At 41.3% G+C, this 16,000-nt stretch overlaps 1 protein-coding gene across 3 annotated transcripts in view; it reads right to left on the bottom strand.

Moving 5' to 3' along the window:
* The window catches only part of TSPAN12 (tetraspanin 12), a 43,152-nt gene extending 27,185 nt beyond the window's left edge, over positions 1 to 15,967 (bottom strand). For 2 of the 3 annotated variants that reach the window (XM_057378338.1, XM_057378322.1), the window contains exons 1-4: positions 15,804 to 15,967; positions 15,316 to 15,452; positions 1,654 to 1,736; positions 899 to 1,034 (exon numbers count right to left, since the gene is read on the bottom strand). In XM_057378338.1, the coding sequence (XP_057234321.1) occupies positions 899 to 1,034; positions 1,654 to 1,736; positions 15,316 to 15,381 (285 nt within the window). In that variant the 5' untranslated portion in view covers positions 15,382 to 15,452; positions 15,804 to 15,967. The remainder of the gene's footprint in view (positions 1 to 898; positions 1,035 to 1,653; positions 1,737 to 15,315; positions 15,453 to 15,803) is intronic. The other variant, XM_057378330.1, reaches the window with a different exon arrangement.
* Between the last annotated feature and the right edge of the window lie 33 nt (positions 15,968 to 16,000).

Raw genomic sequence — 16,000 nt, forward strand, 5'->3', positions numbered from 1 at the left:
CTTGGAATCCTGCTTATCCTCATGTTAAAAGATATCCAATTCTGCAAAGAGCTACAGCTACACTTTTAAGAAGCATACAAGTAATGGCTTTCTTGGATCTCAGTATTGCCAACAGTCTAAAAATTTTAACTCKAAACCTTTAAAATTTGTATGAGCTTGATACACTTTTGAGAGGCCTTTTCTGTTTGTTTTTGGCTGTTTCGTTTATTGTCCTCAAACTCACTGACTTCCAGATGAAGAGAAGGTGTTTGGCTCTCCTGACAGTCAAAGTAACATCACAGTTAAATTGTACATAAAGCCTTGCACAGGAGAGACCACTACATTTCAGGTGCTGTCAGCTCATTTACATACTCTCCAAATGAAGGAAAAAGATGTGTACTTGGAATTTATTTTTAAACYTGCTCACAAGCAAATGCAACTGCATAATTCCACACCCATGTAAGAGAAGACAAAGATTCTGAACACACCCAGAATTAGCTTTCGTCAGCTGCAAGTGCTGTTACTTTACACACACAGTTAACTGTGGTATAAAGAAAAGTCTAGGATAGGTAGCTACTGCACAGCCAAGAGTCAAAACAGTAGCATAAGGGTTTATTTCAGAGTACTCAGACTCACATCCCTATAATTATTAGTACTTAAGAGTTTGAGTCATTTTTCCCTTCAGCAACTCCTCTAGTAAATGAAGTACATTTTTGCAATTGAGACACGGCTTGTCTTTCAGTCACAGCATAATGCAGTCTAGGCAGTAAATTATTTCCTACTGTGTGCTTTGCAATTATAATTCCTCACCRATACCATAACTCAACATGGTAATAAAAAATAATCAGTATTTATCTAGTGCCTGTGGATTAAAACCTTTCCAACACTCCTGAAACAAAATAGAAGTCATGAAACATACCCAGACAAGGAGCAACAGATTTCTTTTCACCGTTCCACAGTACCCCAGCATTCCAACTATGATGAGGAAACAGCAGACTGCTATCATAACCGGGTGGACCACAGGAAAGTAAGTCAAAATGACAGCCTCCTCCACCCTAAAACCAACGAAAACCATAATCAAAAAAAGCACAATCACACAAAATGATACGGAAGAAAAACATAATACAGCCATAAAAAGGAAAATGGTTGACTAGCAGTTGTGCTCTTTCCAACACCTTACACATTTCACAGAGATCTCCTCAATGTGGTTTTGAAGTCAAATGCTGCATTCAGGTACCAAAAAGTAATGCATTGTCCAAAACCTCTCTGGAGCAAAGGCAATCTTCCTGTCTTGTACTTGCACAGTACACAGCACAATGAAGCCCTGTTTTATCACTAGGGCTCATAAGCACAGCTGTAATAAAATTAACAGAATTCCAAAATCTCTGGACTGAATAAAGTATTGAAAACTAAACAGTAATATAATATGATTTACATGTTGTCAAAGGGCCAAAAATTGATCCCTGTCATAAGAGAAAGGCACAGCACTGAATTCCTATCTCTCCCCCTTTCCTAATTTCAACTGATGCCAAAAATTGCAGCAAAAAATGCACCTTTSAATAAAACAATAATTAGTTTAACTGAAGGATTCTGTATTCTACAAATCCTAGTTCATTCTGTATGGCAAACTTCCTAACAAAATCTACCCCAATCAGTCAGCCATACTTGCTTTACCTTGTTTCTGCAGTTAAAGTGAGAACATTATTCAGGTAGTCTCTCAGCCAAGCAGAAACACCTAATACGCTGATGGACATCACCTAAAAAGAAAACATTACGTTATTTATCATGTGTTTAAAGCAAATTGCAAGATCATTCATAATTTAAGTAGAGGATCAACCATCACTAACACCTTTTAGGCATTCCTTCACATGAACAGCATACTGTCCCCAAAACTCTACTTCTATATGCTTAGAAGTGGTTTGCTGCCCAATATTAGGGAGCCAATGACAATAATCTTTTCTACCKAGTGATGCTACTGCTGGCTCCTATCCCACCATTGCACAACATACCATAGAAAAATCAGAGAGGCCTCACACTACTAAAATCAGCAACTGTCACGGCTCACAAGTGATGTGCATCAGATTGCATGAGACCATGAAGCCATGCTCAGGGACATAGCTAGTGAAGAAAAATCTGATACAACACTACTGATACATTGACACACAGGAGAGGAGATTTATCTCCGGGTTAAATTTAGAAGAATCTGACTTTCTTGCTCATTCAGACAGTCACACCATTGAGCACGATGTCTCAGTTTCCTGAACCATAAAATGAATACAAAACTAACTGCATTTTAATTATAAACCATATAAAGCATTTGGGTACCTAACATGTCAGGCGCTTCAAAGGCATAAAGCCATTACACTTGCACCAGGACTGATGCCACAGCAAGTAAATCCTGAACTTATTTAGAATTGCCACTACTTCAGCACATGCATTTCTGTCAACTGATGCCACTGTACACTTCAGCACATCTGGAACCTATCAGGAGAAGCTCTGGCCTCTGATTTTCTTGAGAAGTCAAAGCTGAATGACATGTTCAGAACCTGCCAGGCTGTGACAGCACCAGCTCTGCTGCTGCTCTAGCCGAGGTACTGCTAGAGGACAAGGCACTCTTCACTCAATTTCACCTGGGCACCGAGGCCTAGACCCAGCTCAGGGGCTGAACCCAGAAGACAACAGGACCTCAGAARCACCACTGTCTGAGGGAGGGAGACYTAAGCATGCTGACTCTCCTCAATACCACTGTTTTCATACACTGTATAGGGGTATGACAGGACRCATCAGCATTACCCTTACAGTTTCTTAGATCAGTAAAAAGTGCTAATGTCCCCTGATGTCCTCAACATCTAGCTTCCCACATGCCCTCATACTTCCCTGAAGCTGTTTTGAAGAACAAGTTAAGTGGTTCAAACCTAACAGGCAAAGTCACTCTGTGTCCTTACCGGCTCCTTTGCCTGCAGCATGCCCACAGCAGACTACTTCTGCCTTTAAAATTTCACAGAAGTCCCAGTAGCTATCCCAGAGGTTCTTCCTGCTTTTCAGATCTCATGCACAAAGCACAGGCAGTGCCCTGATTGTGGATGTTGCCAGTTTGAGACGGGTGCTTGGCATGCTGCAATCATACTCCTGAAAGTTAGTGCATGCTACAGGTCTATACGTTCTTTACAGTCTCTTGGATGTTTTAGCTGGTGAAACAGTAATAGTAAAAAACATTTTCTATTGTCTTGTTTGCAAGAAGCTGCAGGAACAAGGAAAAGAAGATGACTGGAATCTCCTCCTAAATAAATTCCTCAACAACTACCTATYTGCTTGGAAGAAAACATCAGGCAAACATACCACACAAGCAGTCAAAAACACTAGAGAGGGTAAAGCCAGCTACATGCAGACAGCCTACCTTCTTGGGGTCAAAAAGAAATACAAAACATTTTTRACCCTCCACATCTTCCTGAAAGGCCTGTTGATACACACAAATAAGAATTACCTCACATATACACTCTGTTTATGGTAAAATATTTAAGATAAAGTGAATTACTTCACTTTATGGCAGTGATGTTCAGAAGTGAGAAGTCCATCAAAACATTCAGTAACTTTTAGTAAGAGCCAGAYGGTCCTGTTACAAAAACAGCACCAGAAAAATGACCACTTTCTAAATAATATTCTTACTCACATAACAGACTGGTGGACTGCCTAGTCCTCGCTGTTCATTAGGAACTCTCAATCTGCACAAATTTTGTTTCAGCCTACAGCATGTGGCAACCCATTGTACAAAGAAGCAAGAGGAGGTAGATTTTGAGGAATGAAAGATTGCTCCTTCATCAGAGGTAAGATTTGGCAGCATACTGAAGCATGGAGGTTATTCAGAGACAACAAGGAAATCACAAAGCAACCAGCTAAAAGGTAGAGGGAACAGAAAGGACCTCCTGGAAACTAAAAGTACTGAGTAGAGTCCTGTCACTGCAAGAATCATTCAGTTGCTAGGAGAAAAGACTTGCATGGAAAGGCAATCATGAAGGACAAGAACTTTGATTTATGTTCTGTCTGCCTAAATGGAGTCTTTTCTACCCAGATATGTATTTCTCCCCACATAAAATCCATAGAAAATCTAAGCAGATACATTACCAAATTGAGGCAAACACATGGCCACGTGACTTGTACAGAACTGCTTAATGACCAGATCAGAGAACAGAACTCGCTTTTCCCTTATGAACAGCAACTGGAAGAAAAGGACTGCTTCCTTTAACCTAGGAAACATAACCTTCACCAATAATATAACTACATGAACACCATTTCAGTTCATAAAAAAACTCTCTATGAAAGGCCTCTTGCATCATTCAGCAAGATTTTAGCCATTTTGATTCCCCCTGGCTGTTCTCATTTTGTGTGAACAGCTAACAGACAATTACTACTGTTTCTTCCTGATGTAAATTACATGCAAGAACATTCCACCTGTAAAGCCTGTGAGAGCCAGGCTACTACTCACCCACTCACCTACCCCACRTCTGGCATGATGTCACCACCATTAACTCCTTCAGGTCTTATTGACTTCTGCTACTCTTAAAATGCACAAGAGCTAGGTCAGCATTACTCTGAGAAAGTAATGCACAATGCCTTACCTCGCTGCTATACAGATGTTACACACAGATTACCTGTGCAACACCCTCCTGCCAATCAAATTCCTTGTGAGGCAYCTTTAGGCACCATATTTGCAAGAAAGTCCAAAGTGAATTATTACTGTGAATGACCGGAAAGCCAGAGTAGTGTGACAAACTTGATTCACAGGCATGAAAGTCAATAACACTACCCAGCTGGGATGGCAGAAATGCATGGGTCAGAAAGTGAAGACAAATACTCAAAAGGCCTCTGAAAGAGCAATCTGATAACTCAAAAAAGCAATTCAGCAATAAGTTGATTGCAAAAGGTGTATTTCACAGCACCTAAGCCAGCAAGTGCTTGGCAGCTCTTCACTAACAGAAGGAAGTGATGGGCAAAAAGTTGCATCCCCTCTGATCAGAAGTGAGCCTGAGGGCAGGAACACCCCGAGGGATGAAAGATGCCTTTGCAACCAGACTGCCCTGCATAATGACTTATGTTTATTTTAGAGACAAAAGATTATCAAGCACTAGCTCCCATCCATCAGTCCACTTGCTCACCTGCACCATAGCCACAAGGGAATCACAAGAAGAACACAATACATGTCTGACCTCCACAGCCTCCTGCTGACTCAATATGCAGATGTGCTGCCCTGTAAAAGCACTAAACATTCTCAAGTGCCAGATGACATCAAAGAGGCTCCAGGCACCCACCACTTCATACCACCTACTGCACATGCAGATCTTCAGCCAGCAGCACAGGAATTCCATCAACACGAATAGCACAACTGAGCCCAGGCACTCAGTGGGCAGGAACAATTAACAGCCTCCCCAAAAACCTTGGTGTACATCCAAACACACCAGCAGAGAACAGCAGGCACATCACTGCAAATCACTGCCAAGTGGTTTTCAAGAAGTCATGAGCGGTTCGAGGACCTGATTACAGCTATTTTCGTTCATTTGAAGGATCATAAAAAGGTGGCCCCAAAAAACTGGCAGTCCCTACTTCAACAATTGCTTTGTAACTAATTTATATGCAAAATACAGTTAATATGTGCATCAAGCAATCAAATAACACAAGTTTATGACAAATAAAATTGCTAAGATAATTCTCACATTAGCAGCAACATCACTTCATCAAAAAAGTTTTCATTCAAGCTTCTCTGATGACAGTCTGCTATACTGTAAATATAATATGATAGTATGCAGTAAAACATGTTTATTTCTTGCAGCTGGCTGCACAAGTCACTGTGGGCTTAATTCTGAACTGTCACAGTATGGCCATCAACATGACACTGAGGAGTTCACAGCACTGCTTGCTGTCATACTCTATTTTAAATATATTTTCACACTGATTAAACAAAGGTAATAAATTCTATTTTTACATATGAGCCATAGCACACAATAATATATTGAATTTTCAAGTGATTTTATAATGAAAAGTTTTTAAAGCTACTAAGGTTTCCTCAGACAACTGAWTTACAATATCAAACAACAGACTTCAGCTATTAGGACTGCTCATTTCCAAACATAGCTTAAATGGTCTTTGCAACTCGTACATAAATTAGACATCAAAATGAAAATATAAAATCATCTGCAATTCTTTAAGTATATATTTTAAGTCATTTTCATTCAAACATTCTAATACCTTCATTTTGCTGTTCTCAAATTTGAGAGGTTTTTTTAACTATTAAATCAGAGAAAATATTAAAAACATCTTCCATACCAAAAATCACATGATCATTTTTATTCGAACAGATGGGATAAACATCTTCAGGACACGCTCTGRTATCCATAATGAAATGCTGACTAGCAGAACTACAGAGAAACCGTCTCTGCATGAGAAGGTTTCCGGCTCCAAGGAAATTACTTCCAAGACCTGACAATATTTATCAGAATATGTCCTCTAATTTTACTTAAAAAAAAAAGAAAACCAAAACCAATCCAAAAACAAAAAAACCAACAACAAAAAAAACCCAAACCAATAACAAATCAAAAAACCCAAAAAAACCCCAACAAAAACCCCCTTGTGCAACTAAAAAACCCCAAACAACAACAACAACAACAACAACAACAAAATCCCAACAAAAATAAAAAACCCCAAACCAAACCTTGTGAAAATTTTCCTGTTAAAATTCATTTGGGTAATGCGAGCTGTGACCTAACCTTACCTAGGGGGCAGGGAGATACATTGCAACAAGGTCATGAACAGAGCACCCTGCAATGCTTATACAGGATTTTCACTGTTAGGTTCAATATTCAGATCATTGAACAAACACAGGTAACTCAGATCCATAGATAAACAGATAATTACATTTTTTTGCGATAGAGGAACATAAGGGAGGAGGGAGTGACAAGATGCCTTGTTTCTCTGTATTATCTGGCAAAACCATTTAAATGTTTAGAGAAAGCAGAATTGCCCACAAAAAAAAGGAAAATCCCCTATTTGCTAAAAAGCACCTTTTATTCATTTTAGCTAAGCTTCCTACAAGGTTATGGCTTGGACCCCTCCCAGCTTGGTAAACAGCTGAAGCACATTCATATTTGCACTTTGAATCTGGGTTTGCTTGCACAGCTGCACCAGTGAGTTAACAACCTGCTCTGTATTTGGCACAGGCTGGAACTCGCACACTTTGCAGTAAGGCAACTGCTGGAGCACTGACAGGCTGCTAAGAGGTCACTCTCCCAGGGAACATGAGCAAGTTTTCCAGCAGGTGGCTGTCCCMGAGCAAGCACAGCAGAAAGAACAAGGAAGAGCCCAAGCACACAAACAAGGTTGACGTACAGTTCTATGAGTGTCAGACCCACATCAGCTTCYGGGCTGAGGAGCACAAGGGTACATTAAAAGCAAAGAGGGATAAAGAAGTSCATGTATTTTTTCATCTACCCTCTCTCTATGACTATTCAAGCACTAAACTTTTTGTTAGGACATGATTTGTGCCAGTTTTCCCTCAAGGTAATCATCTCCCTGTTAAGACAAGTTCTGCCTTTGGGTAGGCACAGGCACGTGATGCTCATCACAGGGAATCCAGAGCAATGCTCAGCGTTCAAGTGTCCCAAGCTATATCACAATCCACACATCACCATCAAGATGACATGCATTCACATATACACAATATACTATTAATTTTATTTCTCTAAGAGTTTGCTTTTATTCATGGACAGCAGTCAATTTCAGAGATGCAGGCAAATTATTTTTTAACTCAGCATATATATATATGTATGGTAGTATCCATGTATATATAGTAGTATCTGTATACATATATAAATGAAGAGTGACACAAAAAAATGAGCATGTATTTCCTATGATCCACAGGACTACRCATTAGCTGTTTGTGGGTTTATCACATAACTTTCCTGTTTTACACAAGAACACCCATGAGCACACAAAGATGATTAAAATAAACCTGTGTTTTTATTTAAATCATATATTCCTACAAAAATGCACAAAATTAAACTGTCCCCTATATCTTGTGAAATAGCTAGAAGATATTTTAAAAATTGTTATTATTACTTTGAGCCTTGTCTAGAGCCTACTAGACTTGAGATGATAGCGAATCCTAAGGGTACAGAAGCTGATTCTGTACCAGAAGCTATGTATGGAGATTCATGAACAGCTACCTTTTACAAAAAGAGATGTGAATTTAAAGGAAGAAAAAATATACAAGCACCTACAAGCCAGATGGAGTTTGCTGCAATTTGCTTCAGACTATAGTTTACCAGTATAAGCACATAGTTTGAAATTTTTCCTTCCCCTTAAGCTAAAGGCTCAAATCTTGTCAGCACAGGTTCATGATTCATCCTCAAAGTTGACGCAATGAGTTCCACTGAGTTAACTGTATTACCCAAAAAATGTCTGYGGTTCACTGATTTCTGAATGCCAATTAAAAAGCATATTCATGTAATTTTTAACAYTGGGATGGGATCTAGGTATGTTTTTTCCTTTCCATTAGCACATCAYGCCACTTTTTTTCAGGTCAGTTTTCCAGAAACTCATCTACTAATTCACAGCTTATATACCACTCAGGATCAGCCATATCACCTACAAAGATACTTGGGATAAAAGGTCATATAGTGGTAAACACAAAGTTGACTTATGGCTGAGCTCTATTTTGTTAGGACACGGTCTGGTAACGTAACAATGTTATATAAATAACAGAGTCGAAAGACTCCAARAAGTGAAAGATTTCTCAAGTACCAGAAGTAAAAAAACTTATGGTCCTTTAAAACTTCWCCTATAGCTTTCTCTGTTGAACACATTCCTTTAAAAGGACAGCATATTCCCACAGAAGCAACAGTTATTTTCTTTATATAAAGAATGCTAAGAAAACCAGGTTTTAATTATGCATGTCTAAACTGCAGTCTCTAAAACCAGAGTACATAAGCCTAGTTTACAGTGCTACAGGTACCTGRCCAGGCAGTGTTCATTTAAATGGATATTATTTGCCATTTAAATTTAAAACACTGACCTAAACTTTTCATTGCAAGTATCTACAAATCCCATCAAGAGTGGAAATCCAAACACAGCAGAAACCATCTCTATGCAGAATCTGGTTTCACAGAAGGCAGGATCGACTGATTCATTTTGTTCTCATGTCACAACAGACTTCAAAAATAAAGAAAAAATATTTAAAAGATTCAATAAATGCATCTGAAGTTGAAGAAAACAGGAAATAAAATATCACTGCTTCCAACCAACCTTAGTTACTTCCTTGCACAATCCTCTATTCCCTTGCTCTGAGCTGTCAAGTGATACACATAGGCAAAACCAGAAAACTCCAGCGGGCAAAGCATTCAAATAGAAAACTAACTGGAAGCTTGCTCCACTTTCATTTTATGTGGTTTTTTTTAACTTTGTTCACAAATAAAAGCTCAAGATAGATACAAACAATTKCCTCTACCTGCCAGAAGTGTTTATTAGCTGCAATCACACAAGTACATGGTACTGCTGAAAGAAAGCTTAAACACCGCTCAACAGAAACAGCATATCCCTAAGGCAAAAAAGATCACAAGGTGAAAAGTGGCAACATTGCTGTCTTGGCCTCAAACATCCACTGCCACTATTAATCATCAGTGAAGAGATCCTTACCACCTGTGACACAGTCAACTGCAACTTACAGCCTTGATTTGTCCACAACACTACAGTGCAGTCATCCTCAATTACAAGTGACACAAGAGCAGCTGCTCCTTCCTCACAGGCTCACCAGAAAAAAAGAAAAAAAAAAAAAACAGGAAAAAATGTTGGCAGTTTTCTTAAGACAGAAAGTCTTTACAGACTTTTTCCTGCACTTTTCCTGCCAAGTTATACTTCGCTTTTCTTTTAAAAAACTGAGAAATTTTATGAAATAATTGTGTTGCTTTTACTTGCATTTACTATCACTATCTAATTCACCTATTTCAAATATTTATAACTTTCTTTAAAGAACACACTTGGCTAAGCTGCAAAGGAAAGTAGGACAGACCTGTACATCTCAAATTTATTGCTTTGCTTAATCCCCTACTATTGTAAGTAGCCAGGAGGCTGAATTTTCCCTGTATTCAGCACCATTTGTTACTTCCTGTTCTAGCACATCCACAGGAGATAGTTGTGCTCTGGTATCTCCTGTGTTATGCCTGTGCCACTATTACAGGCTGACCATGTTCTGTGACTGAAATTCTGGCTGGCATAAATGCTTGCAAAGGTGGTTTAACCGGGAAAATTGACCACAGCCAAATACAGAACAATGGCAGCATTGCAAAGTGTAGCAAAGAGGGACTGTGTGAGGACAAGTTATACAGTGCTCAAAATGAATGAAGATATTCACGTTACACCCAGGACTGTGTACAGTGTCAAGGGCCTGCCAATTCAGTAAAGCCCCATCGGAAGGAAAAACCCTGCAGTCTCATAAACTGCATAAAGTGTACTTGCAAAGCTATTAAAACTAAATTTCTCCAAGTCCTGACACACACACAATGTCTAGATACAATAAAGACCAGTACTGTCACTAAGAACAGAAAAATAGGAAGCACTAGGAACTTACTTCCCTCAAGAACCACTAAGACAATCTGCTTAGCTAAGCACTAAGTCTTCACCATAAAACACCAAATCATGCATTTTTGGAGGTCTTCTCTTTTATTAGGCTGTCCACAATTTAATATACTGGAAATAGCAGTGTTACRGAACATAGAATCAAGTTGGATCACTCAGTCTTGCAAATTACACTGAGAAGTGATGCCCATTTATATATGAGGACTGCAGAAGAATGAAAACAAATGTTAACTGCAGGATTTAATCTGAAGGGTATTCCTCATTCAGGACACTGACAAAAAACCCTTATGAAATTAAAAAATTCCCCTGCTATGAAAGAGACATCTTGCAGTCAGATGCATGATTCACTTGACCATGGAAAAAGCTGTCAGAAGGATATAATCAGGTCTATCACCAGCATCAGTCAATCAACAATTACAGCACTGACAACAAATTTATTTCCATCTTGTAAGAAGAAAAGCCTTCCTGCAAGTTACAGCTCCCAAAGTACCAATCCTCTCACATCCACAAAAACCAGTGTTGTTCTGGAGCAATAACAGCAGTATATTTACTGATCCATTATAAAAAAGGATGAACCAACAGAGCATTCAGTTGATTGCTTATGGATTATTTACAGCTAAGCAGACTCTTGGTCAAAAACGACAGAAAGTATTATGAACACCACTTCCTGCCTGCCTCCCTCTCACGCAAACACAGGTATATCACAGCTTGTCACCTGAGCCCAGTAAAAGAAGTTTCTTTTCAAACAGAGCACACAGCTAGACACTTAAAGAAATCCTTCTTGTAGGAGAAGCTACAAGAATAGCAGCAGAGTGATGGATGAAGTTCTCTGATTTCTCTGCTTCTGTACSCACTGAAAAGAAGCAAATAACACAGAAAGTGAAGTTTTGCAGCCACCATCTGCACCTTCAGTATTTCAGCAGTATTCATGATCAAACAAGGCAGTTCTGCTATCTTAAAGAGCTTATATGCACTAGTCTATTCTCACCAAGCTGGCAATGACAAATGCTGCAGTCCCACTGCACATACTGGGACAGCTGCACACAGGACACGCTTTGAAGCTTACTTCAGAGGTTCTCTTTTAAGAGCTTGACAGTCAGATCTTAGCAGACAGTGACTACTGACTCTTACACTATTTTATTCAGGACTTCAAAAGCTTCATGCCCCCAGCATGAAGAAAGCAATCGTTTTTGCACAGTGTGTGGTTACACCTACTGCAGAACACCATCACAGTTGAAACAAGGAGAGAATGTCACCTTATTCCAGCCAGGGCCTGTAATCAAACCATAATTTTAAAAAGCTAACACATGCACATCTTCACAGTTTTCACCAAACATGACACAACACTGGGCATGTTATCAACAAACTGGAAGTATTTTGGAGGGAATGGCCCTTGGGAARGAAGGAAGCATGAGAACTCATAAACCCCTCCCAAGATCAGGCTTGAGATATATGTGTATGTCCCAAAGCAGGAGGTCTGTACAGAATTTGGAATTACAGCATCAYTCTTGCCCATTGGGATGGAAACCACTGTTGTCAGGAGGAACACAACTGCATCTAAACTTCCTGACATCCAGCCCATAACCTAGGCTGGTATTTATCCAATTAAGAACATAAGCAACCAGGTAGCTGACGCTTTGCAAATGGAAGGAAGAGCAGAAGCAAGAGAACACTACAGCCACCATGCCCATACCAGTGGAAAAACACCTGCTGACAGGAAACTTTCCACAAAAAAAACTGTACATTGTGGGTCATGCTATGACACTCAGAAAAGGCAGCAGCAAAATTTCCACTAAGACAAACAGAAGARAAGTCAAGCTCCGACAGAGGAAAAGATAGAGGACATTTCAAGACAAAAAGCAGCTGACAGCAGATTTATATTTAGCTGTTATATACACATCTGAATAGAATCAGATGGGGAGCGGAAAGAAGTTATACATGTTCATTCATCCAAAGAACTACCCATCCACCACACATACTATTACTTAACACACAATTCTGGCAGACTTGGGGGTTWTCTTGCTTATTTGTCTATTTGGTTTCAACCAGACCAATGTATTTACCTGCTCTGCAAAATGCCAAGGACTCTAAATAGACTGGCCAATTTTTCCTTTAAGTTCCAACACCTTTAATTTTACACACATTATGAAAAACGCCTTTAATTCTTTGCAATGTACGTGGTGCAAGTCATCTGCTATGCCAGTGCAATTTTATTTAATGGCATCTTCACATGCTTCAGCACCATGTAGATTTCAATTCCCTGTTTGGGTGTACTTTCTAGTGTCCAAACCTCAGCTAGAAAGATAAATTACAGACATTTTTTGTATTTTGGAGACAAGAATTTTCTTCCCCATCACTTCTTATATCACAACAAACTCAAAAGATCTTTATYCTATTATGATTTGGGGGAAAAAGCAAAGAAAAAAAAAGAAAAAAATYGCACATTCTAGGTAAGGGTGACATTGTAATTAAAGGGGCAATAAAATCTAAAGAATAGKAAATTATTTCTAGCAATGAATACTTTCAACCAAATCTAAACATGATTTAAGAAAGGACCAAACCAATGGCAGCACCACATGACAGATGCAGTTAGTGCTGCTCCACAGACAAGTTCAAAGATTCTGCACAGCTCCATGCCTGAGATCCACAAACGAAATATGGACAAAACAATGAAAAGTAAGAAGGAACAACCTGACAAGGAAAGGAACTTAAAATTTGAGCAAAGTGGGCAGACACACTTAAATCTCCTAACTAAGACCTTGATTTCCCTAGAGAGGACTGCAACACTACACACTAGCCCCATCCAAAGACAAGGGCAGGTTTTCCTACACAAAGCAAGCATCTCAGGACTGAAAACTGAAGCACTTGGGTCCATCAACAAGCCTCCCATTGCCACACAACATGTAACCGACATGGCATGAAGGTATAGCCTCTTGTGTAATGAGGATACCACCTAAATGACCACTTGCTCTACAAATAGCTTTTCCTGAATAATAAATCTGATTGTGACACAGAAAGCAAGAAAGACAAAGAGCAAGGGAAAAGAGCAGAGGAAGCTCAAGGGCACAAAGCAATGAGTTAGGGTACAAGTAGGAACTGTTTTGCAGCCACCACTGAGGACAGCTCAACGCAAGAATCATGGAAACCAGAAGAAAGCAGCCAATAGGCAAAAAGCAGAACACGATCTTTTCAACATGAACATCCATGTGAATTCACTCAAGTCTCATAACATATGTATAAAAATCTGAAGCTGAACTCAGGGCAGCTGAGCCCAGGCAACCTTCACCATAAAAGAAAACACAGGGTTTTAGATTTTGTACAGAATCCAGTGAAAAGCATGATGATGCTAAAACAATTACATGATCCTTTTGTTAAAGAAAGTTTTCCTCACCCCTATTAAAAGACTTTATTCCTACACAGATTAAGGAAATAATTTATTTTTCATTCTATTAAATATAATATTCAAAGCTACATACTTTCAATGGATTTTCACATGAAACGTTACCATTCTGTTCCAAATGCTGTTTAACGGTTTTCTCTCTCATTCATATTCTGATTTCCACTKAGTTTTCAGTAATCATGGAACTCCATCTCAATTCCAAAACCCCTGCCATGGGCAGGGACATCTTTCACTAGAACAGRCTGCTCAAAGCTCGAACACTTCCAAGGATAAGGCAGCCATACTTTCTCTGGCCAACCTGTCCCAGTGTCTCAAGTAAACAATTCCTTCCTAATATATAATGTAAACCTGAATTTCCATTTGAAGTCATTCTCTCATTACATACTCTAGTAAACAGTCCCTCTCCATCTTCCTTGTAGGCTCTCTTCAGATACTGGAAGATCACAATTAGGTCACCCCAAAGCTTTCTCTTTTCCAGGCTGAAAAATGCCAATCCTCTCTCCCTTTCCTCACGAGAGAGGTACTCCACCCCTCTAATCATCTTGGTAGCCCTCCTCAGGACCCACTCCAACAGATCAATGTCCTTCCGGGGTGGAGGATCACAGAGCAGGATGAAGGTGGAAACAAACAGATAAAAACGAGGCTTGGTATCAGCCCATGGATTATCCCTGTATCATTTAAGTCTACAGCACCTCAGCAGTCAGCCCTTGTGAACAGGTGCTATCTTACTTTTGTCATGCACAAATCTTATTCTTAACGTGAAAGATTTTATTTGTTGCAAGTAAGWGAAGACTCTGAAAATACTCATCCTGCTGTTTCTTCAGAGCTCTGAAAATTTAAGGAACAAGTGTGGATCACACCCACTTGCACTGAGAATGAGAAACCTGCTTCTATAAATACAGTTTTGACTGAAATCCTCAAAACAAAAGTAGGGGCCTTGCCTGCCAGTTAGGATCTGGCCACTGAGTGCACAGAAAAGACTCAGGGTAAACTACTCAAGTACCTGCGAGAGCCTGGAGTTCATCTTGGGTCACAGCATGCTCTGGAACTCACGCAGTCAAGAAGTCACCCACGACTATTCCACTCTTTACATCTTACAGGTACACAAATCTCCACGTGTAACACTAATTCAATTTCTTTTCCAAGCAGTTTCCGAAACCATTTCCCCCCGCCCCAGTAAACAGCAGTCCCTTGCGGGAGCTGCCCGGCACGGGGCCAAGGGCACCAGGACGGCACCTCCTGCCCCCGGCCCAGCGCGGCCGTGCCCGCCCTGCGCTCCGGGACGGCACCTGCCCGCCTCGCGTCCCGGCACTCACCCAGAACAGCAGGTTGAGGGCGTAGAGCAGGCAGCGCAGGCACTTCACCGAGTCCTCCCTGGCCATGGCGAGCCTCGGCGGGACACAGCCCCATCCTCTCACCACATCCTCGCTCCCGAGGCCMGGCCGCCGGCGCCCTGCAGGAGAAGAAGGGGACAGGGGCGGACGAGTCCGCCTTAAGGAGTGACCAGCGCGCAGGTGGAGGCGGCGGAGCCGCGCCCAGCCCGAACCGGCCGCGCCCCGCGGAGACCCCCGGCAGCCTCCCTTCCCCTCCCGGCCTGCCCGGAGACAGCGACGGGAGAGATGTTCTCATGAAAGTAAAAAATCCGCGAGCAGGGGAGAAGCCGCGGGCTACCCCAGCGGCACTGCGGAGCTAAGCGGAGCTAAGCGCAGCGGAGGCACGGCCCGGGGGCGCCGGCTCCCTCCCAGCTCAGGATGGACGTGCTGCCCTGGGGCGGGAGGGCGGCCGGGGGACAGCGGCCACTTACCGCCCGGGCGTCTCCCGCACTCACTTGCTCCGGCGAGGACTCATGGGGCCGGGGCGCGGCAGCGCAGAGCGGAGCCGCGGCGCCCATGCCCTGCGGCGGGCGCGGGGGAAGGTCCGGTCCCGGGGCAGCTCCGGCCCGGCCCCGCGGCTTCCCCGGCCCCTCCCACCCGCTGCCCACACCCAGGTCACCGCTAAATG

Source organism: Malurus melanocephalus, unplaced genomic scaffold (genome assembly GCF_030028575.1).
Source record: "Malurus melanocephalus ecotype Western Australia unplaced genomic scaffold, MMel_1.1 scaffold_11, whole genome shotgun sequence".
Taxonomy (NCBI): Eukaryota; Metazoa; Chordata; class Aves; order Passeriformes; family Maluridae; genus Malurus; species Malurus melanocephalus.